This window comes from Entelurus aequoreus, linkage group LG11 (genome assembly GCF_033978785.1).
Source record: "Entelurus aequoreus isolate RoL-2023_Sb linkage group LG11, RoL_Eaeq_v1.1, whole genome shotgun sequence".
Taxonomy (NCBI): domain Eukaryota; kingdom Metazoa; phylum Chordata; class Actinopteri; order Syngnathiformes; family Syngnathidae; genus Entelurus; species Entelurus aequoreus.
The window spans coordinates 55,100,834-55,127,233 of record NC_084741.1 but is presented as its reverse complement, the minus strand read 5'-3'; the positions used below and the strand labels follow the sequence as shown (position 1 = coordinate 55,127,233).

At 38.8% G+C, this 26,400-nt stretch overlaps 1 protein-coding gene across 2 annotated transcripts in view; it reads left to right on the top strand.

Annotated features, from left to right (window-relative positions):
* znf516 (zinc finger protein 516) overlaps positions 1-18,530 on the top strand; it is a 107,756-nt gene extending 89,226 nt beyond the window's left edge. The window contains exons 5-6 of one of the 2 annotated variants that reach the window (XM_062063567.1): positions 2,142-2,212; positions 12,936-13,150. In XM_062063567.1, coding sequence (XP_061919551.1) covers positions 2,142-2,212; positions 12,936-12,995 — 131 coding nt within the window. In that variant the 3' untranslated portion in view covers positions 12,996-13,150. Of the gene's footprint in view, positions 1-2,141; positions 2,213-12,935 lie in introns of both variants that reach the window. The other variant, XM_062063566.1, reaches the window with a different exon arrangement.
* The last annotated feature ends 7,870 nt before the right edge of the window (positions 18,531-26,400 follow it).

Here is a 26,400-nt window from a genome sequence, read left to right as displayed (position 1 = left end):
TATTGTATTATTGTATTTAAATACAATAATTTTCAGTTTTAATTTTTTTAAATTTTTTATATTGTTTTTTTAATGATAAAAGCAAAACGGGTGTTGTAGGCTTCCTGTTTATGTGATGTCACGCAAGTGCACTTCCTGTTGGAGACACATTGTTGTCATATTTCTCTGAGTATAGCGCAATCACTGTGTTCTAAGAGAGCGCAGCCTGTAGGTTCAATGTGCACACATAAATATCTTAGTTTCTCAAACAGCAATGTGTTTATACACGTTTTATTTGCGATATGATGTTTCTCAATGGGGAACGACATCAATGTATCTTGTATTCATGTTATTATTTAAGCTACTTAGCGCTAGCCAGTCCATATGTTAATCAAAGTGCAGTTATCAGTAAAGGTTTTAAAATCATTTTAATTTAAAACCGTAATAATGGTCAGAAGTTTTACCGCAGTTTAATATTAATGCTGTTTACTGTTACATGCTTAATTCAAACTGATCAGAGATCTGATGAGCCGAATGGTTGTATTCTGTATTGTTTGTGAACATTCGTATAGGTAGTTGTCCTACGCAGATATCAACACGTTATGTTTGCAAAGCTACTACTATATTATTGTGATTTACATATTTTTTGCCATCAGATTCCAACCTAATCCTTGCAAAAATATGTTATTTTGACTGAATTAGTTTTGAAATTACAAATGTACTTTCACAATATTCAGATTTTAATGTATTCACATAATTATGAATGATCATTGTAATTCTTTGTCTTTATTCTTGTAATATTTTTTTTTCTATGTGGCTAGTGCTAGGTGATTTTGCAAAAAAATAATGATACATTTTCTCATATCATCTGATCTTGATTAACGTCACAATTGTTCATATTGTTTTGAACCTGCCAGTCTTAAAACCTCTGTACTAAAAACCCAAGAAACTAGAGATTAGTTAGATCCTCGTAAACTTATTTCCTCAGACAAATGTTCTTTATCCATCATTTCAGTCACTATACGTCAATTTCCGTGTCTTTCTGCCATTAATAGTCCTTTTTTAATTGGCCAATTCTGTGATTCCGACCACGGTCTGTTACCTTAGAAATTATAGGGCCCTAAATAACTCCAAGTTACTGTTAACATTTATTTCGCTGCTGGCGTTTAGCTACAAGTTCAGTCATTCCGTTCATATCCATGTTTCTGTTTGTAACTGCAAATGGAGCGGGAAAGGTCGACTCTGATTGGCTGTTGTCGCAGACATTGGCACCCCTACTATTCCTTAGTATATGTTTGTTTATATGTACATTGTATTGTCTTAGACTTTCCCGTTTTATGTACTCTTCCATTTCATAGCCTTCCATTCTGTTTTCACCCCAGCGCTTCCTTCCATTTGAACTTCCCTTTTGCTTGTCTCACAATTTAATCATCCTTTTCTCCAGCACTTCTTTTAAAGTTCCTTCTCATTTTGGCCTCGTTATTTTCTTCCCTTCTCTCTGAATTCCTATGCTCACATGTTTCCTCCCCTACTTTACTTGTCGCCGGCTCATCTCGTGCCTCTCCTGTCCTGTCACGTCCATCAAGTGAGATTGAAGTGATCAGAGCAGACAGTCAGATAAATAGCTTCTTTATGGAGAGTGTGAATGATATGTGGCACCGCCAGTGATTCTAAGTGACAGAGGCCAAATGGTAAGTGATGCAAAGCTCAGCTTCCCCTAAGCCCTATTGTAAACACACACACACACACACACAGCACATTAACACACACTCACGCCCATGCATGTTCTGTAAACACTCGCCAAGACTGTAATTAATGTTGTCACCGACGATTGTCCTCAGCTTGGACGCGCGCACGCAGAAAAGGCCAGCCACCCTGAGGCCTCTATTGCATGCGTCATATTAAATCACTGACTTGGCTCCACCAAGTTCCATCGCCATCGTCATCACCATCATCATCACCTTCACCATTATCATTACTGCCAACCCACCCTCCATTTCAATGGACACTGGTGGTGAAAGCTATGCTGCATTGTGTGGCTGGTGGCAGGAGGAGAAAACAAAATGCTTGTGTGGGTCTTGGTAGAGCTTTTAACCGAATGCCCCTTCCTCCCCTTCCTCTTCCACCTCTCCCACCCCGTCTTCCTCCTTCTCCCTTCACAGTTGGGTTTGATTTTAATGGACTCCACAGAGGTACTGATGCTCACACCACCGCTTCTGAAGCTCCCAAACAAGTATGTGGCACAATGGTTTATCATTCGGCACCACCATTGCTTCTGCATGTGCGTGTGGTGTTCTTTTTGTTGCACCTGTCTGCATGTTGTGTCACGCTGTCAACTTCTACAGCACCTTCAATCCTGCTTTTGCTGTTTTCTTTTTCACACGACGGCATTGACACATGGCATCCTCAAATAAGATTTTACTTCTAAGCAATCATATCCAACATCAGTAAGTGCGCATTTGCACAACTGTAATGAGAATAGAGTTGAATCGTTCTTATTTTCTGGGCGGCGTGGCTCAGGTGGTAGAGCTTGAGGGTTCCAGGTTCGATGACAGCTTCCACCATTCCGAGTCAGGGCCGCGCTCACTGTGGCTACAAAGTAGCTGACCATGTGAAGTGAATGAATGTTGGGTTCTTAGCTCTCTGTGAAGCGCTTTGAGTGTCTAGAAAAGTGCTACCGTAATTTCCGGACTATAAGCCGCTACTTTTTCCCCTCGTTCTGGTCCCTGCGGCTTATACAAGGGTGCGGCTTATTTACGGCCTGTTCTTCTCCGACACCGACGAAGAGGATTTCGGTGGTTTTAGTACGCAGGAGGACGACGATGACACAATGATTAAAGACTGACTTTTCATATACCGGTAGGCTGGTTATTTTGATAACGTACAGGCGAGCACTTTGTATTACTTTGCACCGTTGTATTATTTGTACTCTGCACGAATGCTGTTCGCCATGTCAAAGATGTGAAAGTTAGATTGAATGATTGAAAGATTTATTGTTAATAAATGGGACGCTTTGCGTTCCCAAACAGTCATCTCTGTCCCGACAATCCCCTCCGTGGTAGCAGGAACCCCTATATACTACGGTAATTACACATCAAAACCCTGCGGCTTATATATGGAGCAATCTGTATTTTCCCCTAAATTTAGCTGGTGCGGCTTATAGTCAGGTGCGGCTTATAGTCCGGAAATTACGGTATATAAAATCCAATCCATTAATGTAAGTTTATTTTTAAAACAAAATTAAGAGTGCAACGCTTTAAAAAAAAAAACAACAACAAAAAAACAGGGACAATGAGATTAAAATAAAATATAAAAAAGTAAAAATTTACAAGATTTGAGAAATGTTTTTACAGTTAAGCCCACAATTATTCACACCATAGTCAAATCTGAGTAATGAAGTAGTTCTCATTTAACGACACTCCATGTTACGTGTTCACAAACGCAGTCCTATTAAATATTAATATAGTACATAAAGAAATAGGGAATTAGTTATGTGGGCACAGCGGTAAAATACGTAGGTGTAGTGATCCATAGTTTTGGGTCGCACAGAGAGGAAGGACGAAGTCACTTTTTTTCTTTTTAGTTCAAGAACCCATAGTGTATAGATGACTGAAACGTCACTAACAAGTTCTCTTCCTGAAAATGAAACTAACGGTCATTTCCCATTATATCGGATAGACAGTGTGGATAAAGGCATACAAAAAACGAATATTTTGATCACTTTATTGCATGTTTTGTTGCCACAGTCCAGGGATTCTCAAACTGTGGTATGTGTACCACTAGTGGTACGGAGGCTTCATCTAGTGGTACGCCAAAGAATCCCTTGATTAAAGTACAGCGTTATATTTTCCCATATTCAAACATAGTGTTCCTGTTCAAACTGTATGTAATGGCACAGTGACTGAAAATATTAAATATAATTGTTAAATAAAACATCTGCCTTATTTTTAATGAATACTTTGGCCTACTATGCTACTGTATTTGAATGTTGGTCATTACGGTGGTAAATGTGGAAAGCCACATTTTCTGAGGTGGTACTTGGTGAAAAAAGTTTGAGAACCACTGCCCTAGTCTATGATTACTTCAAAACTAATATACTTAACATTATGAGGAAAAAATTAATAAATGGAAAAATTGCCATTTCCGGGCTTCCCTGCACTTCCATCCCCTCTTCCATGGACACCATCGCCTGTTTCCTCATGCTCTTTTAGCATTTCAAGCATCTTGAGGGATATTTTATATGTCCTTCATGTGTTCTGTGCTCAGTGTAAGTGAGTTAAGAGTTAATTTAGGTATAATTTATGTATAAGTTCTAACTTACACTAAATCAGAGTTGTCGGAATGAAACTTCTTCATAACTCGAGAACCACCTGAATCTTTAAGGTGGAATTTACATAAGAAAGTGGCAAAATATTATTTTTTTAGATGTAGTTTTAAATTTAAGGATGTCTGTCACGGAAAAAAAATCTTTATAATGCATTACAAATAATACAACTGTTATGTTTTAGCTATTTTGATATGTTTTCCCATTTATTTTGGACCGAAATACCTGGGAACAAAAACATGACTTTGTTTATATATTTACATTCCACTCATCACCCATATCATTTGTCACACTGTAATCAATCAAATTGCGTTTAACCAAAATCTCATGTTTACATTAAATATAAATCAGCCTAAGTGGGCAGCTAATCAAGTTTATCTTTCAACATTTTAAATGACATGTTACACTTTTACATGTGCCGTGTAATAAATCGTCAGAGTAAGATTTATTGAGCACTGCAGTCAAAAGTGGAGACAATAAATACAAATCCTGTGTATTATCAGAGCATACATATGCAAAATATAGCAGCCTTCCATCCATTAATGCCTGGCCTTAGTTTTCGGAGTCAGTCACATAGACAAGAATTGAGGCCGAGTCGGGAACAGAAGTAAATCTGCTCTGCTTTGACATTCGCTTGTACACGCTGCACCTTCAACTTTATTAATCACGCCGATACACACACCCCACATGACTGAGATTTACCGCATGCTATATGAATGATGGGAGCAGGCGTCTGGCGGAGGGGTCCAATTAGATGCAGTGTTGACGCTGCTTTACGGTGACGATAACCTTTAGTATAATGTAGTGCAGTGGTCCCGTCAGCCATGTTTCCTCACAGGGCGATGTCGCCCAGGTTCTCGCTTTGCTCTCACGTCTAATCCTCACCTTCTTTTCCTACTGTTTTATTATATTCCTTTATGATTAATTATACCTATTTTGTTGTTATCGCTCTCTTCCTCAAACAACCCCCCCCCCCCCCCCCTCTTTCTTTCTCAATGTTGTGCTTCTGATGATGTATGATAACAGCTATATTTCCCTGTGTCTTCTTCAGGGAAAATGGCGGGGGGAGGGCACGGGGACTCATTTGTTTTCCCGCTTTGATATTCTTCCATTTATCAAAATGATAATTAGGTGCAATTAAATGGCAATCTCATTTGTTTTGTTCAGGTGTGAGATGAGCATTTTTTATTATTCTTCCCTTCTTTCTTTTTTTTTTTGCTGAGGTCTGTTATCTGTCCCATTGTAGGTCAGTCTAATTAGTGTGTGTGTGCGCACACGCGTGCGTGTGCGTGTGTGTGTGTGTGTGTCAGGGGCACTGAGCGGTCTAGTTGATTGAGTGAAGAGCGTGAAGATAAAACTAGGACTGCTTAGACAGGAATGTGTGGCTTACCTCTGCAGAATGCAAGGAAGCAACCAGAATATTGTAAAACAGGGGTCACCAACGCGGTGCCCGCGGGCACCAGGTCGCCCGTAAGGACCAGATGAGTCGCCCGCGGGCCTGTTCTAAAAAAAATAAAAAAATAAATAAATACATTTTTATTTTTATTTTTATTTTTTTAAATTAAATATACATAGAAAAACACAAGATACACTTTCAATCAGTGCATAAACCCAAACAACCTCCCCCATGCACACTCATCCACACCCACTCACACAAAAGGGGTTATTTCTTTCTGCTACCAATATTCTGGTTCCCACAACATAGACAACACATCTGCAAGGGACACAGTCCCTGAAGCACACATGATTGTATAGGCTGCTGGTCCACTAACATTTTCATTAATTACTATTTTTTATGTAATTATTTTTATATTGTTTTACTTTCTTTTTTATCCAAGAAAATGTTTTTTATTTATTTATCTTATTTTATTTTATTTTTTAAAAAAGGGCCTTATCTTCAACAGACCAGGTTGTCAATGAAATTAGATTTGTTTAAAGGGTTTTTTAAACCAGGCCCAGTCCAGATAATGTCCAAGTCGGACTCAGCAACACACACCTTCATTCATGTACACAGAAAAAAATTAGGGAACACAACAGATTGCATATAATTTATAAACAAAATTACATTTTCAAAATAGGCATTTATGTACAGTCCAGATTATGTCCAGGTCACTCAAATTAGGGAACACAACAACAGATATCATTTAATCTATAAACATAATTATACTTTCAAAATAAGACTTTGAGGACTTCTCATCTTTTTTTTAATGTTTTTTGGCATCATTATCGTTTTCAACCATGTAACTTTCTAAAGTTAGAAAATACTGAATAAATGTTTTAAAGAAAGTAATACTAAGTGAATATCTGTGTTTGGCCTTAAAAATAAACATTTTACAGAGTACTATAATTAAATTGACTAAATCATGATTGTCAATGAACTCTCCTAAAATAACAGAAACCACATTAAGCTTCATAAACAAACCAATCCTTAAACACATTTTTTCAACTTCCACCCAAAACAAAGACACAATATGACAATACCAAAACAAATGCAGGGTGGATTCAGGCTCCTGACAACAAAATCGGCAATCATCTGACTCTGTCATATTCCATAATTTTAACATTTTCCCTGTGGGTAAGAAGTTATAAATAATTTTAATTTGAAAATAACGATTTTGCACATCGATAGTGGTTTTATAGATTAGTTTGAATATGGCATCCCATGGCAACGGGCAGTCAAAAAAGTCCTCCCATTTTCCATTTGTGTTGTATGAGGCAGCCTTCAAAGATTTCTTTATTAAATAAAAATTTTATATTTTTCTATTTATTTTAGTTCCTTTTCGCCAACTAGAATTTCTTATTAGAGGTTTACAAACTAATAATTTAGTAGTTCCATAATTAATTATTTGTTTCCATCTTTTCCCAATTACTCCAGTTAGTTGATAAAATGAAAAGCTTGAGCAAGCATCACCATACATAGCTCTAAATTCATCATACTTCATAATTTTACCATTCTCATTGATAATATTATTGACAAAAATGATTCCTCTTTCAAACATATTTTTCCAAAAGAAAGGCTTTCCATCTATTACAATATTAGAGTTCATCCATATTAACTGCTGCAAAATATCGTCTCTTTTTTCTGGCACATAAAATTGAAAACACCACTATGAGTGGATTGTTTCCTTTATGAACCCCACCATGTTTCCCAGCAGACTCTCTGGGAGGGGATCACTTGTAAAAAAGGATACAATTTCTTTTGATACAGTACATGTTTTTTGTCCAACAGGACATTTGTGTACCCCTCAATGTTTAAATACATCTTTGGAACAATTGATGCTTTTAAAGACAGGCACATAGCTTCAAGGTTGAGAAGTTTCAGGCCCCCATATTCATACTCTTTGTACAAAACCTTTCTTTTAATCTTTTCTGGTTTGCCGTTCCAGACAAAATCGAAGACCCTCCGCTCATAAATCTTAAAAAAGTTTTGTGATGGAGCTGGTAATGACAAAAACAAATAAATAAACTGAGGAATAATTAACGAGTTGGCAATAGACATTTTACCATACAAGGTTAGGGATTTCCCTTTCCTTAATTGCATAATTTTGTCCAGCTTTCTTAGTCGATTATCATAATTTACTGAGCCTAGATCTTCCAGATTTTCTGGGACAACAACACCAAGTATGTTAACTGGTCCATCTGTCCACAAAACAGGCACTTTGCATTCCATTCGAAAGGACGTTCCCTTTAGATTTCCGATCCTTAACATTTTACATTTATCATAATTAAGCTTAAGGCCAGATTGCTGTGAAAATATGTCCAAAAGATTAAGAAGGTTCCGCAAACAATTTGTGAATCAGCCTTTTCTGACATGAACTTCATCAAGAACAAACACAGAACACGCCTCACTGATGCACATCTGCAAGACTCACTCAGAGTTGCAGTGTCAAGTTACACACCAGAGTACAACACACTAGTTAACAGCATGCAATGCCAGGCTTCCCACTAACTGACAAAGAAACAGATAACAGATTTGGTGTCCAGTTCAAAGTGTGACATGATTTAAAAATTTGAGAGTTTACTTTTGTATTTTACATGAGTTATTATTTGTACAAACATGGTGCAAAGTAATTCATGATTTGTTAAAAAATGTTAGTGGCTAGCTAGTTAAAATGGGATATTGTGATTTCACAAGACTGTCTTAGAAGTGATCATTTGAAAATGTTAAATTTGAAAAATGTGCACTTAGAGAAAATATAAAAATAAAGTGTTGCATATTGATATTTATCTGTTTCTATCTATATTTATTGTGAGAAATCATTAAGATGATCAGTGTTTCCACAAAGATAAATATCATTAATTATTAATAATAACAGAGTTAAAGGTAAATTGAGAAAATTGGCTATTTCTGGCAATTTATTTAAGTGTGTATCTAACTGGTAGCCCTTCGCATTAATCAGTACCCAAGAAGTAGCCCTTGGTTTCAAAAAGGTTGGTGACCCCTGTTGTAAAACAATGCCATTGTATTCAGTCCTGCACCATAAGAACATAAGTATTTTCTGACATGACTCTTAATGATCAGTTTTCAAAATCAGTTCATTAAGGATGTCTTTGTCCCAAACACTTTGGGGAAGGCCCTCTTTGTTCCAGCATGATGAAAGCAAGGTGCATATACTGCAGGCATGCTTGGATGACTTGCCTTGCTAGCACCCCATTAAACACCTTTATGGTGAACCAAACCATAAACTGTACGACGGCTTTTTTGACCTCACACATGCTTTTCTGGATAAAAAAAAAATAAAATAAAATCTCATTAACACCAAAATCTTGTAAAAAGTCTTCTCAACAGTGTGGAAGCTATGTTTGTATTACACGTGATTCTCGGTTTAGAATGTTCTGTGATACCCACTCCCGTGAATTAATTAAAATCTTAATTTTTAAACGCTACGTTTGCTCGAGAACTGTGGAGAGAAGGCGGTCTTTTTATGAAACCAAAGAAATACAAATTTAAAATAGGGATATGAAATAAAAAATATATAATTTCCAAAAAAAGTGTTTTGGTAGCAAATCTTATGGCGCAACTTCAATCTCCCTTGAACAATATGTTAAAAACCTTTTATTGGTCAGTCATACCAAAGCCTTGAGGTGGGCAATACTGACAGATGAAAAGGCTTCGAACATATTGTTCGGCGGAGGCACCACCCACATGATCGAAGTTGCAAATAAATCTTTATTTTTGTTTGAAAATACTTATATTTTTTATTTTCAAACCATTTTTTGTTTGCAATTTTTTATGGTCATAAAACTATTTTGTTCGGTTGCATAAAAAGACAAATTTCTCTCTATAGGGCTTGAAAATGTGTCATGGAAATGCAATGCATTGCTCCTACTGCATCAGAATATCATATTTACTTTAGGTTGAATTTAAGACTCTCCTAAAGCTGTGCTTTTTTCTTTAACAAGTTCCAAACATTTTGCCTGTGCGGCATCAATAACTCCTTGTTGTTGTAATTGCTCTAGGGGAGAACAATTTTAAAAATAGTGAGATTTGTCTAATTTCCAGCAAAGCCAAGGAAATCGGGTTAGTGAGCTAATATTGAGACGATGAATAGCCTGGATAGCAGCTGTGAGATGATCAAACATGACTTTTAATGCCATCACCTGTTACATGTAGGTGTTTTCATGGCATTTTCACTCTATTAAGTTTGAATCAAAGCCTGTTTAATTCTGTTATACACGTAGCAAAAATAAGTTTAACTTTAACTTAATTTAGTAGGATGTTATCGTTAGCTAAACTAATCCAAACTATCTGCGGGTTACGTACAACGTACAATATTTGGGAAAAAAGCAATACCCCTATTCATGGATCGATAACTGAGAAGACTTTAGATATTTCCCACAATAATGCACAGTGCATTTCAGACTTGAAGTATATTTAGTTTGAAACAAATTTCTCCAGGAGACAACACAGTGATAAGTCCTACTGGCTTACCTCTGAAAAGACGACAGCCTTCTCTTTCTGATGTAAAATTCTGAGGTCTTGCACACACCCAAAGTTGGTTTGTCCGTGATCCTTTACCGACTTGGTATTCCGAAAGGGTTGGCCTGTATAAAAACTGACTCCTTTGACGACCAAGATACAGGACACTTTTGGCAGCTTGCTCAAACCTTGTCTATTGGATGTGCTCATATGGATGAATCCCACCAATTGTACTTATTTTTTAAGGTGGCGAGTCTTTGTAACAGGGTCCAGTTTGTTTCCGTACAGTCCCTTGATTTTTGTCTTTCGTACGATCCATTTTAATGCAGTTTGTTGCTCTCTCTCACAATATCGCTGGTTGAGTATAACCATGTAAACAAAAACTTTGTCCAGCAACAATAGCGGCCCAGCCCCCACAATGCATTGCAAAGTCACATGCACTTTCTAGCCCTAGAGAGACCCAGTTAGAGCATGTGCAGTGGAAGTATAGCGTAGCCTGTGAATGCCGTGTGTGTCTGTGACAGCTACACTATAGGACGATAACGCTGACAACATTTTGCACTTCATTATGTCTCCCAAGCGCGAGGCAGACTCTTCAGGGTGCAGTGCACCAAACAAAAGGAAGGTAAAAGTGGATTGAAGTTAGACATTATAAAACACTCAGTGAAGAAAATCAACATTTGGTACATGTGCCGTCCAAGTTTGTTGTGTTCAAATCTTTTCCTACTAAATAGATAATGCTAACTGAGCAGTGTAAACCCAAAAAAAACTGTCCCTCCATTCCCTGCAACGCCTCTACCAGTGGGCATGACAACCACAGGAATAAAATTAAAGAATTGTTCTCTTTTACCTTAGGAGGTTATGTAATCATTGCCGTTGGTTTGTCTGTCAATTAGTTAGTAAGCTAGTTAGTTAGTTAGCAGAATAACTCAAAAAGTTACGTAATCTTTCGGGAAATGTCTAAAGTGGGATAAGGAACAACTGATTAGATTTCGAAGCTGAACCAGATCATTTCTACTATGTTAATTTACATTTACGCTTCTCTGTGTTTGTGTGTATGTTAGCGGCCCTGCAGAGATGAAGACAGTACAAGAGTGTTCACTGTATTTCTTTAATTCCGCTAAAGATAGGTTAAAAAGTTATGGACAATTTTCATCTAACGTTCAGGGTATGTCCGAAATGATATACCGTATTGTATGGACTATAGAGCGCGCCACCGTATAAGCCGCACCCACTAAATTTTAGAAGGAAAACATATTTTTCATACATTAGCCGCACCGAACTATAAGCCGCAGACCTTAATTGTTTCCAAAAGGTGCCTGTAACATGGCAGTAAAACGGATGATCAACAAAACAGAAGTCATTGTCATGGACCCACAAGCTGCAAAAACAAGCTCTCCAATCATCTTAACGGAATTAATAACTGTGAGGTGTGAGGTGAGGTTTTGGTGAATTTACAAAACTGAAAACAATACAAAAAGAATGCCATTGTAAGTTAATAATACTAACACAGACACTCGTAAACATGGTAGCATATTAGCTAATGCAAACGATACAAATACACATTAAAAAAACAGACATCAGACATTGGAAGGTTCAGTAAATAGAAATTATTTTAGTTATATTGTAAAACTTACAAACGTTGCTTGGAGTTATGAATGAAAAAACCATACGTGTAAAACGCTATGGACGACTCAAAGACGGAACGGCTCTTGTACTTCCGGTTCAAGGTACTAAAACAGAAGGAACAACTGTAGACGTTCACTGCGGCACTTGCAGTGAGCAAACTCATCCAAAACATGGCGCCATAGCACAAACAATAACACACCTTTCCAGTCTCTCTGCTTGTGTTTTATGAAAACTATTTGTAGAATACGAAACATTATGGCCGTTTGCGAAGAAAAATCCACGAATTAGACGCACCGCTTTATAAGCCGCAGAGTTCAAAGCATAGGAAAAAAGTAGCAGCTTTCAGTCTGGAAAATAAATAATTACATTTTGAAGCTGATCTGGATTATTTTTATTACTTGCCTTCCATTTACATTTCACGCCTCAACTTCTGTGTGTGTTTGCTGGCGGCCCTGCCTCCACCCACAGAGACAAAAGACAAGAGGCTTTCTTTCATTCCACTATAGATAACTCAAAAAGTTATGGCTGTATTTTCATCTTACTTTCAGGAAATTCAGAAATTGTATAAGGAAAATGTAATTACACTTTGGGGCTGATCCGGATCACCGTCTGAAGTCAGGACTTTTTTATTATTGGGAAATAGGGTCTCGTGGAGGTCTGTGGTCTCCGAGTATATTTCTAGTTTATTATTGTTTCATTTAAATATTGTATTAAAACATTTTTCACTGTATTTAATAAGTCCTTCGTGCATATAATTTAGGTATAAAATCTATACTGAAACTCAATTTACAACACAGTTACGGAACTCGTTGGTAACCTGAGGTCCACCTGTATAGCTCCAAAAGGAAGATCATCTCTGTATTTTCCACTTTGGGTTACTGCAGGTGTAATGCACAGGTATCCTAATATTTACCCCCATATTTTGTACATAAGGTGTCCCTTTTCCTGTTAAATAATGCTTTTTGCTCCCCATTGTATTCCCCGTTGTACTGTCTCATCTGTGGTATACATGCATGATATCACGTCACCAAATCCCTTGACGCCGCCACATGACCTTTAAAAATATTATCTGTGTGTGTTTAGGGGAGAGGCCTTTCTGCTGCCAGCTCTGCCCATACAGAGCATCTCAGAAAGGGAACCTGAAGACACATGTCCAGAGTGTCCACCACTTGCCTTTTGACAACAACCAGTACCCAGACTCAAGGACCTTGTTATCAAGCCCCGAGGAGCGAGGAGCTTGTCAGACCACCACCGACGTCACAGGAGCAGCAATAAGTCCTCACATACAATCCAGGCCAGTCAGGGACTCACACATCTGACTACACCATCATTACTTTAAAAATATGAGGACTCGAGGAAATTTGCAGTTTTCGGGTGACAATTTTAAATATGTTCTTGCTTCGCCTTCCTTTTACCATCCTTTAATGAGGGGTTTTCTATATTTTTTGTAGTTTGAAGGAGCTGTTTTAGAATAAATACATAGAAAAGGCTGCTCTACAATACAGTACAACAAGTACAGTACAGTCCTGTACAAGTTAGGGTTTGCACCCATTTATGTCTTAACGTGCAGTAAAATGAAGTTTGCCAGCTCAACAAATAATATGGGAAAATGAAGACTGTGTTTAATCTATATGTTTTTTTTCTAGGGTCCATGACAAAACCCATACTGTCCTAATGGTAGTCCCAACAGATAAAGAGTCCTACGGCTACTACTCGAGCAGCCGCAAACATGCTTAAAAACGACTAGTGATTATTTGATTATCAATGTAGTGGCCGATAAATGTTCTCTGGATTGTATAATTGATTAATCGACTAATCATAGCAGCTATAAAGAGTTTGTCTTCAGGGCTGGAAGCCATTAAAATGTCTGCGTGTGTGTGTGTGTGTGTGTGTGTGTGTGTGTGTGTGTGTGTGTGTGTGTGTGTGTGTGTGTGTGTGTGTGTGTGTGTCAGCATGCACGAATGTGTTAAAGTCACTGGGCTCCACTCTTTAAGTGCGGTCTTAGGAGTGACCACTCTGAGGGGGAATGATTAGAGGCAGGGAGGTGAGATTAGTGAGAGAGAGAAAGATGTGTCTGCACTAATGCTCATTAAAAAGAGTTGCGTTTTAATAGCCATTATAAATGAGTGTACCGTTTTTATGGTCATACAATTATTGTCAATTGAAGAGGAAGGGGCTGAGTGCCGGCAGTTTCCATCTATATAACTCCTTTATATTACTGAGCCTTTCCCACACTGACACTTTGACTTTGATTTACGCTGCAAACCTGCAGTAGGAGCGGCACGAAGTCTCAGATAGAAATTGCACAAATTACAGTCCGGCTTGTGCACTTTTGGTGGCAAATATAATTCTGTTAATGTGCTAAATGACACTAAGATGGCAAAAAGCACAGAGATGTTCAATAGTCAGATTCATTTTAGACTTCCCTTTTTACTCGAAAAAAATGACATAGATTCACTGCAACCCCTTTTAAGATTTATGTACCAGACACATTTTAGTTTCTTGGTTACTGTCTTAAAGGGGTACTGCAGTTTTTTAAAATGTTTGCCTATCTTTCACAATCTTTACGTGAGACAAGAAAACATATGTCTTCCTTTTTTCATCCATTCTAACTAGTAAATAAATGTGATCATGAGAGCCAACAAACACAACAAAACATCACCTACTGTACAATGATTTCTCTCACTGGGATGCCGACTAATGGGATGCTCATATATTCCTGTTTAGATGAAGAATGACTCATAATCCTCACAAAGAAAAAAGTGGGGTGCAACTAAGCGTCTTTTCATGTTTTTCTCACCATTTCTGGGTCTAAGTTGGATGCCAAAGTTGAACAACTTTCCGGATTATGTCCTCATCCGTCTACTACCAAAGTGAGAGACATTATTTATGATCTACAAGAAACTTTCACAAGTTCCGAGACGAGAAAGCAGCTCACCAGCTGACGATGTATGTCTGTGTTAGTGCTTATAATAATATCACTAACACTTGGTTAGTATTCCGGTCATTGCTGGCGGTTTTTGGATGGTTATTTAGAAGGCGTTATGGGCGAAATAGACTCCATTGTCAGTGGACTTTTGTATACATCTGTCTTCTTGTCTCTCATAATGATCATGAACGATAGGCAACATTTTAAAAAGAAAAGTGCAGTTCTCCTTTAATGTGGTCAACTACTTGATCAGCGTGCACAGCACATTAGCATTGGACTCTGCAACTGATCACCACAACTGAATACAACTCAATACCCAGAATAAAGTGGTTGTCGTTATTGAATGATTTGTATCTTAGGATGCCTAGAGTTCTAAGAAAGAGTGCAGCCTGCGGTCAAAAAGTCAGGCCTGCATGCCTTGTTGGTCCCATAGCGGGACATTTAACAATGCAGCCTCAGGACTTTCCTCGACAATACAACCTAGTATTTTCACACCCATTCTATCCTTCAGCCATGCCGCTAAATAATGACCTCATAGCTGTTTTAGAGCACATGTGTGCATGTGGTTTTTTTCAACCTGGAAATACGGTGGTACCTCAACTTACAAGTATTTTGAGAGCTGTCTCCTGCCTTTAAGTTGCTAGCATTCCTGGCGCTGGTTGTATTTGTCCACAACCAGAGAGCGACACAATCCTGCCCTCCAACCACCAGAACTGAAAAAGGGAGTGAAAAGGAAAGACACTCATCAAATCAGAAAAACAAATCAATTAAAAACTTGGGATGTACGATATCATCACAGTTTAAAGGCCACGGTACGGTATTATTGCGGTATCTTCCAAAAAAAAGAAGAATTGGTAATAATGCCATCGTGTGTAAAATGAAATGGCAAGATTGTTAACGATAAACACACTTACTGTAATTGAACACAAACATAATGCTCAAATTATCTAATCATATTTTTTACTATAAACGAGTATTTTGAAGTGCAAATAATAGTGCTGTAACATCCAGTGTTTCAAGTAACAAGCAAATATAAAAATATAGTTTGGTGTTTTTAAACTGACCGTGTAAACATCCAGTGTAACAAGTGTAAAACAAAAATGTTCACCTTTAACTTACTGAGACCCCGAGAATGCTGACAATTTCACTTTAATACCTCACAAATTGAGGTGATGGTTAATCAAGTGGCTTCTCATATTTCTAATAGTACCCGACTTATGTCTGCCAACTTTTTGTTGCATGTCCGCGCTCCCACACGAAATCACTCCATGTCTATTCTCATTCGTCAGATTGAAGAGAGACATGTTTCCTCCTTGATCTGCGGTCCCTTCCAAGGTTTCTCATTGTCATCCCATTGGGTTGAGTTTTTCCTTGCCCTGATGTGGGATCTGAGCCGAGCATGTCGTTGTGGCGTGTGCAGCCCTTTGAGACACTTGTGATTTAGGGCTATAGAAGTCAAGTTTGATTGGTTGATTGATACCGTGTAGCAGACTCGGCGAGAAAGCCTGACCGCAGCACCGCCAGTCCGCACCATTCCGAAAGTAAAAGTCAGCCTGCACATTTATCGAGACATTTATCCATGAGAATATCGAGAAGCTGCTGAATAGTGTACACAACCCGCTTCAGTTCGTGTTCAATTCAAACCGGACAATCAAGCAGTAGCTTGGGGCGGTATAGCTCGGTTGGTAGAGTGGCCGTGCCAGCAACTTGAGGGTTCCAGGTTCGATCCCCGCTTCCGCCATCCTAGTCACTGCCGTTGTGTCCTTGGGCAAGACACTTTACCCACCTGCTCCCAGTGCCACCCACACTGGTTTAAATGTAACTTAGATATTGGGTTTCACTATGTAAAAAGTGCTTTGAGTCACTAGAGAAAAGCGCTGTATAAATATAATTCACTTCACTTCACTTCACTTTGCTCACTGGGTCACGTCGGTTGCTTTCATCTCTGACCTCTCCAGTCCGACATGCAAAGACGTCCGTGTGCAACATAAACAACAATAACAATTACTATATTTACATGACGGAGAAGAAGCCTGAATGACACGCCACATTCGTCCGGTCCCCAAGTAAATACTGTACAATATTATTATTTATTATTAATTCATAAAACTACTGTGCTACTTTCGATTGTAATGTAATGTGTTTTTCTTTTTCAGAATCAGAATCAGATTTATTTGGCCAAGTATACTTGCATATACAAGGAATTTGTCTTCGGTAGTATTTAGCTCTCTAAACATACAACAAATAGACAATTATACATTCACTGAGCAAGCAAATACTTTTAAAAGGCATGTTACATAAAAAAATGGTGGTATTGTGAGAGGGTCAAGTACGGATGAAATACATTTAGGTTCATTTCAATGGGAGACATTGATTTGAGATACGAGCATTTTGAGTCATAGAACCAATCTAGCTCGTAAATTGAGGTACCACTGTACTTAATCATTGGAAAAAATTGTAATTAGGAAAGGATTACTAACATCCACTCTGCAGCCTTTCTTCAACATGTGTGCTAGCCGGCATCATTTGCGTGTTAACTTGAAGAAGATGGCTGGGCTATATGAGGAGTTTTTTTTGTCTCTTTTACTTGGGTTTGTTTCCTCAACAACCCCAAATTGAGTAAGCCATGCATCAACGCTTTGTGGGGAAGAAGAACAAATTGTCAGGGAATTTAAATGTTTTTGCACGGGTGGACGATGCAAAACTGTTAACAGAGAATGAGACTATTAAGTCTGTTTTGAAACCTCAGTAGTTTTTAACGACCAAACAATGGATGTAATACCAGCTTGTCGTTGAGATATGCATACAATATTGTGTGCTTCAATATGCCTAATGATACACAAATGTGTGTATTGAAGTTGTGCATTGGTGAAAATACTTGAAAATGGATATTCTAGCCTTGTAGTGTAGAGTAGTACTAATACCCACGTTGTACAGAATTCCCTTTAAGATGAATAATAACCTCCTCGGTTAGGAATTTGTACTCCGAAGTGTGACTTGGAAAAAAGTGTGCAGGCGGAGTGAGTGTAATATAAACGATGTACGTGTAATCCAATCCTACCAAACCCTTTATATACAGCGGTAGAAACCAAATGGCATTTTTAGTGCACTTAGAATAGGTTACTGCGTTTAACTTTGGGTTCAGTTCTAGCCAAGGTTACGTTGAGAACGTTTCTTTAACAGTGCCAGCTTAATGTAAATCTGGAAGCGTTTTGCATAGATTTTAATGACAGTTTAGTTATGTTTCCTGAGGGAAAGTTTGACAAGTGCTTATTGTTCATGAAGATGTAAGAGCTTGTTTTTAGTCTCTATTTGCTAAATTGTAGGATTTGTGTCATTAACTCGCCCTGTCTGGCCTCCCACTGGGACTGTTTTTTTTTCTTCTTTTGGGGGTTTATCACTTATTTTAAGTTGTATTTTTTTCTGTCTGTGAGCTTTTTATTTGTAATCAACTTCATGATTAAATGTACCTTAGACGACCTTATTATTCCAAGTGTTTTGGTTGGAATCTGTATTTATTATCACTTCAAAAAGGACACAAGGACAGAGGCAGGACGGTTGTTTGGTAGTTTTGATTTTTCTGGGTTACTATTTTTTTTTTTTTTACTGTGTCGTTTTAAAGCCAGCAAGCTGAAGTGAAAGCTCTACCTCGTCTGAGCCATTCTCAGTTCTGTTACACTTTTGTAAATCATTTCAAAAACATGTTATGTCATGTCCACAATAAAGACACACAAAATGGCAAGGTTTGGCACCGCGTCTCCTGGTTGTTTTGCTTCCGCGCCACTGTGACTGAACACGTCCACACTCAGATTAAACAAGTTTCAGATCTTACTCACCTATCTGGTGGGAACTTTACCCAGAACCCCGCAGTGCACATCACTGCATACTCACAAATGACATATCTTGTACTCTGCTTTGTTGCTCACAATTGGCTTCTTGTTGCCATTACCACTCACTGTCAACAGCTGAACACACATCAACAAGCCATGACTTCAAAAAAAAGAAAAAAAAAAAGCACTGAAAGAACAACAACTGCAACCTTTTCTTGTATTGCCCCCCACATTTTTTAATCAGTCTAAAATTGGTATGAGAGCTGATGTCATACTCAGGCTTTTTGTGGCCATAAACAAAATGTATTTCTTTAGACCAGTTGATCTGCTGTCTCCCTCTTCTGCTATGTCCCCTTTCCTGTTCAGATAGGTTATCAGGTGACCACGGATCAGCCTCCACGGAGGATGCGTTAGCTGTTCCAAGTCAGGACCTGTGGTGGATCAGTTGGTTACGTCTCTGCGCCCGACTTGTCTCCATTCAAGATGAACTGTATCCACTCCGCATCCATTGCACCGGTCACACAAGCCACAACCAGGATGTCGTTGTGGCTTGTGCAGCCCTTTGAGGCATTTGTGATTAAGGGTTATATAAGTAAACTTTGATTGATAGTTTGAGGCCTTTCGGTCCTTCATATCCAATTAGGTTCATTAGATCTTCTAAGAATTATGCCTTTTTTATTCTTATAGCCAGACCTGTGACAAGGCTACAACTGTGGCCTTGTCACATCACGTGACAACCTCTGAGTAAGGCCACAGTTGTAAGCGAAACCGTCAGGTATGAAATCAACACACAGGTCTGGCTATTAGAATAAACATTACATGGTCCTTAATAGCACTCGTGTAACAGTCCAGGGGCTATAGGGATGACTGTATGGAGCTAAATTAGGGCCAAAAGTTGGTTTGTGAATAAATAAACTTTAAAACTTAAAAATCAAGTTTTGATGTTGAATTTTGAAAAATGCATCAGTTTTTTCAAAATAAAAATACGTTTATTTTTAAGTATAATTCAGTCTGGTATTTGTTTCAAACAAATTATTTACCTACGTTTTTCACTCTCATATATTTTGATATTTGAGCTTCTGTTTTTTTCTCAATAGCAAATCTTATTTTTTACAGGTTTTTTTTTTATTTTTGTTTTTAGTTTCAGATCTTTTTTTTTTATTGTTCTGGACCACAATTCTAAATAAAAAAATGTAAGATTTGAAACTGAAATAAACACGCTCAAGTATCAAAATATATTAAATGAAAGTGAAAAATCTAAATTAAACAATTATGAGAGTGAATCATAATCACATTCAAACTGACTTTTGTAATTATTTTTGATTTTGAATATAAGTTAAAGTACCAATGATTGTCACACGCACACTAGGTGTGGTGAAATTTGTCCTCTGCAGTTGACTCATCCCCTTGATCACCCCCTGGGAGGTGAGGGGAGCAGTGGGCAGCAGCGGCGCCGCGCCCAGGAATCATTTTTGGTGATTTAACCCCCAATTCCAACCCTTGATGCTGAGTGCCAAGCAGGGAGGTAATGGGTCCCATTTTTTTAAAGTCTTTGGTATGACTCGGCCGGGGTTTGAACTCACAACCTACCGTTCTCAGGGCGGACACTCTAACCACTAGGCCACTGAGTAGGTATATACCAATATATTTTCCAAAATCAACATCAAATCTTAATTATTCAGTTCTAAAGTGTGTTTTTTTTTCAAGTACAAACATTTAAAGGCCTACTAAAACCCACTACTACCGACCACACAGTCTGATAGTTTATATATCAATGATGAAATCTTAACATTGCAACACATGCCAATACGGCCGGGTTAACTTATAAAGTGACATTTAAAATTTCCCGGGAAATATCCGGCTGAAACGTCGCGGTATGATGACATATGCGCATGACGAAGTCAGTTTAACGGAAGTTATGGTACCCCGTAGAATCCTATACAAAAAGCTCTGTTTTCATTTCATAATTCCACAGTATTCTGGACATCTTTTGCCATTTGTTTAATGAACAATGAAGGCTGCAAAGAAGACAGTTGTAGGTGGGATCGGTGTATTAGCAGCGGACTACAGCAACACAACCAGGAGGACTTTGTTGGAGAGCAGACGCGCTAGCCGGCGACCTAACCTTGACTTCCTACGTCTCCGGGCCGCCAAACGCATCGGGTGAAGTCCTTCGTCCTTCCGCCGATCGCTGGAACGCAGGTGAGCACGGGTGTTGATGAGCAGATGAGGGCTGGCTGGCGTAGGTGGAGAGCTAATGTTTTTAGCATAGCTCTGTGCGGTCCGGTTGCTAAGTTAGCTTCAATGGCGTCGTTAGCACAGCATTGTTAACCTTCGCCAGCCTGGAAAGCATTAACCGTGTATTTACATGTCCACGGTTTAATAGTATTGTTGATTTTCTATCTATCCTTCCAGTCAGGGGTTTATTTTTTTTGTTTCTATATGCAGTTAAAGCATGATGCTATCACGTTAGCTCGTAGCTAAAGCGTTTCGCCGATGTATTGTCGTGGAGATAAAAGGCACTGAATGTCCATTTCGCGTTCTCGACTCTCATTTTCAAGAGGATATAGTATCCGAGGTGGTTTAAAATACAAATCCGTGATCCACAATAGAAAAAGGAGAAAGTGTGGAATCCAATGAGTCAGCTTGTACCTAAGTTACGGTCAGAGCGAAAAAAAATATGTATTTCACTGCATTGTAGTCCGTCACTCTCACGTTCCTCGTCCACGAATCTTTCATCCTCGCTCAAATTAATGGGGTAATGGTCCGAATCGTTCTAGCTGCGTTGAAAACAATAGGAAAATATGAGGGAGTGAACAACTGACAATGTCACGCTACTTCCAGTAGGGGCAAGGTTTTTTTTTTATCAGAGACCAAAAGTTGCAAACTTAACGACGTTGTTCTATACTAAATCCTTTCAGCAAAAATATGGCAATATCGCAAAATGATCAAGTATGACACATAGAATGGATCTGCTATTCCCGTTTAAATAAAAAAAATTCATTTCAGTAGGCCTTTAATTGAGCTCCTATTGTCACGATTGAGTCGCATCTTACTGCGTGGGTAGTTCGCCCGGGATGCAGACGGAACTCCGGACGAAGCGTGCAGGTAGGAATATGATTTATTGTCCATAAATCATTCAATGACATACAAAAGTACAGGGAACGAACAAAAGGAATGTGTGGCGATCGCACGGGAAGCTAAGGCGAGACTTAACACAGGAATCAAAGCCTAGAAAACCAGGAGTCATCCAACATGACTGTTGCATACTGCAAATAAGGAAGCCAGGCCGAGCGTGGCGAGAAACGGAAATAAGTAGCTCTCTGATTAGTGCTCGGCAGCAGGTGAGCATCCCGGACACTAATCAGAGGCAGGTGATACTAATTTGGGCCCATGGCAACTAAAACTGAACTGAGGGAGTCCAACACTAAACAGAACATGATCCGAGCAACGGATCATAAATGGGTTATACTTGTATAGCGCTTTTCTACCTTCAAGGTACTCAAAGCGCTTTGACACTATTTCCACATTCACCCATTCACACACACATTCACACACTGATGGCGGGAGCTGCCATGCAAGGCGCTAACCAACAGCCATCAGAGGCAAAGGGTGAAGTGTCTTGCCCAAGGACACAACGGACGTGACTAGGATGGTAGAAGGTGGGGATTGAACCCCAGTAACCAGCAACCCTCCGATTGCTGGCACGGCCACTCTACCAACTTCGCCACGCCATCCCTGACACCTATTAACTGCAGCCTATTGAGTATTGTAACACAGTCACCACATCGCGCTTCGAAGTTTGCTGCGTGTAAAAGTGAATGTGTGGATGTTATTTCACGCCTACAGATACTTTCTAAACCATACTTAAAAAGTTGATAACACTTTTTTTCATCTGCAGTTCCAAATTTATAGTTCATAACTTTTACTAATTAACACTGAAAAACGAGGGTTTACTGTATTACTCTTGACAACCAGAAGTAGATTTAACTGTGGGAGCCCAAGTGTGTGCACAATAGACACAGCCAAGAAAAATGCAGTTAAAGCAAGTTTATAATTAGATAATGAAAAATAATGTATTATCAACATTTTACAAACTAGTAAATATTCACATTTACAACAAATTATCAGGCATGAACAAAAAGCTACATAACAACTACTTTTTAGTAAATCCAATATGTTCAGTTGCCATGTGTTTAGAAAATTCCAGGTAATGTCCAAAGTTTTAATGAAAATGTAAACAAATAGGTTGATAGGTCCAAGGAGGAAGAACAGTGTTACCTGTCTCCTACTACCATCCATCCATTTTCTACCGCTTGTCCCTTTCGGGGTCGCGAGGGGTGCTGGAGCCTATCTCAGCTGCATTTGGGCGGAAGGCGAGGTACGCCCTGGACAAGTCGCCACCTCATCGCAGGGCCAACACAGATAGACAGACAACATTCACACTCACATTCACACACTAGGCCTGGGCCAATTTAGTGTTGCCAATCAACCTACCCCCAGGTGCATGTCTTTGGAGGTGGGAGGAAGCCGGAGTACCCGGAGGGAACCCACGCAGTCACGGGGAGAACATGCAAACTCCACACAGAAAGAGGCACACACACTAACCCAGTGGTTCTCAAACTTTTTTTGTCATCCCCCACTTTGGACAAGGGGGAGTTTTCAAGCCCCACCTGCCCCCATCGCCCCAACAGAACGCTAATGCCAAGCTTAACATTTTCAAATTTATTGAACATCAAGTAACATCAAGTTGTATACATTCAAACTCAATAACATAAAATAACATCAAGTTCAATAATAAATAAAATAACTGTGCAGCTGTGGTATAACTTGCATCAAGTTCAATAATAAATCAAATAACTTGCATCAAGTTCAATAATAAATCAAATAACTTGCATCAAGTTCAATAATAAATCAAATAACTTGCATCAAGTTCAATAATAAATAAAACAAAAGTGTTATAACTTGCATCAAGTTTAATAATAAATCAAATAACTTGCATCAAGTTCAATAATAAATAAAACAAAAGTGTTATAACTTGCATCAAGTTCAATAATAAATCAAAAGTGTTATAACTTGCATCAAGTTCAATAATAAATCAAAAAAATTGTTATAACTTGCATCAAGTTCAATAATAAATCAAATAAAAGTGTTATAACTTGCATCAAGTTCAATAATAAATAAAATAAAAGTGTTATAACTTGCTTCAAGTTCAATAATAAATCAAATAACTTGATGCATAATAATAAATAAAATAAAAGTGCCACTTTGCAATCTCTGCAAAAAAAAAGGAGGAGCTATGCATTTTGGCAAGACAGAGCAAGTGAACAGGGGCGCCGCTAGGGATTTTGGGCCCCATGAAAAGAATCTTTACAGGGCCCCCAACACAGCGGCAACATTTTTTGATGCTATTTTACATACAATTATGCATTTTAATGGTATTCTGAATACAATGGACTTAATTTTGAGTCATTTATTTGCTGCACCACTGATTCTTGAGACTGTGGTAAAATGTATTATATTTTGTATTATATTATTATTATTATTATTTCAACACACACAGCTGCTCACCTCCTTCCTCATGTGGGGGCACTGGGGCTGATTCAGGGGCAGGGGGACTTGGGGGCTGACAGACAGCTGCTGCTGCTGCTGGTGCTGCTGGTGCACTTGACTCTGTTCAGAATGAGGCATCATTTTGACAGAGGGGAGATCAACTATTATTGAATAAGAACAGCTTGATAAATGTTTGACTGGATTGATTATTTAACTAATATAGCAGTAAAATGTAAAAATCCAGAGTTTTCTTGAGCTAACATGGTGAGAAAAGTGAGCTAGCTTATTACCACAGACAGGGACAAAGTTAATATGCATAACTTTCCACCACAACTAACAAACCCACCTTTTTAGGGGAAATATTGGGTGACATATTGTCGACCCTTCAACTCCTTCTCCTCTCTTATTTTATTTTCCTTTCTTTTTTGGCTGCCTGATTTTTGAGGCATACTGCTGTCTCCTCCGGTTTGCCCGCTGTGGCGCTGTCTGTCTGTGACAAATCGTCGGTGCTCTACCTGCAGCTGATCCAGTCGGACTGAACCATTTTACGTAAATAGAGGGGGGGAAGGGAGGGCCCTGCTGGTGTTGATGCTTCCAAAACAAATAAAGGTATTGTTACCAGGACATGGAAAATAAAACATGTGTGATTATATGTTAGTTAATAACTTAGTGTCATTATTTTTTCTGTATTATAATTTCATCATCATTAGGGGCCTCTCTGGGCCCCCCTCCATCATGGGCCCCTAGAATCCGTCTCCTTTACCCCCCCTTTTCGGCGCCCCTGCAAGTGAACATGAGTTTTACAGTACTCCAGCATTAGTGGCTGCAATGAGCCTGTTTTGCACTGCACAGCTTTTCAAATCGGGGTTGCAGGCTTGACACTGCCACTGTTAAAACCTCATTGAGTTCGGGGCTGAGCTGGCTTGACGCGAGTGCTTCCCGGTGAATGACACACAGTGTGTCCAATGCGCATTTGGCGCAACCCTCTTTATTAGAGCCTGCAGCCCGTTTCTTTACCCTGCCATGGTCTGTGCGCCATCAGAGCAAAAGCCCACACAGTTTTCCCATTTAAGGTTGTGTTCTTTGAGGAAACTGTCCATTATCTCGAACAGCTCATCAGCAGTGGCTCTATTTTTTATGTATTTGCAAAACAGCAAATCTTCGCACAGTGACTCGCCATTCACAGAACTTCCGCTTAGCCCCGCCCCCATTAGTTACTGTTGCTATCTCTGTCAAACTTGCGCTCCTACCTAGAAATTTAAAGTCTACAGGAAAAATAAGTAATTTACATTTATTTATATAGCGGATTCCACAGACAGAATCACAAAGTGATTTACAGTGTGTATAGAAAATGAAAGCATAGTAAAAAAAAAAATCTAAGAATATAATTAAAAAAAAAAAAAAAAAGTGAAGTGAAATTCCCTCCCGTTCCTCGCGCCCCACCTGTCATGTCTCTATTCCCCACCAGTGGGGCGAGCCCCACACTTTGAGAAACGCTGCACTAACCCATGTCCCACCGTGCTGCCCTACAGTGAAGCTAATTCAAAACTCTATGCCGCTTTGGCATTAATGAAAAAAGAAACAAAACACAATAAATGGGCAAAAACTATGAAAAAACTAATGTTTTTTTAGACACTTTAATATTTAAGGAAAAGGTTGGACTACAATATCGCATTTAAAAAATACGATCGTTTAAGAAATCAATCAATCAATCAATGTTTATTTATATAGCCCTAAATCACAAGTGTCTCAAAGGGCTGCACAAGCCACAACGACATCCTCGGTACAGAGCCCACATAAGGGCAAGGAAAAACTCACCCCAGTGGGACGTCGATGTGAATGACTATGAGAAACCTTGGAGAGGACCGCATATGTGGGTGGGTAACCCCCCCCCCCCCCCTCTAGGGGAGACCGAAAGCAATGGATGTCGAGTGGGTCTGACATAATATTGTGAAAGTCCAGTCCATAGTGGATCCGACATATCAGCGATAGTCCAGCCCATAGTGGATCCAACATAATAGTGAGAGTCCAGTCCATAGTGGGGCCAGCAGGAAACAATCCCGAGCCATAATATGGCCCTAGGTATGTCATGATGACCCCGTTTAAAGGCCTACTGAAATGAATTTTTTAAAATTTAAACGGGGATAGCAGATCCATTCTATGTGTCATACTTGATCATTTCGCGATATTGCCATATTTTTGCTGAAAGGATTTAGTAGAGAACATCGACGATAAA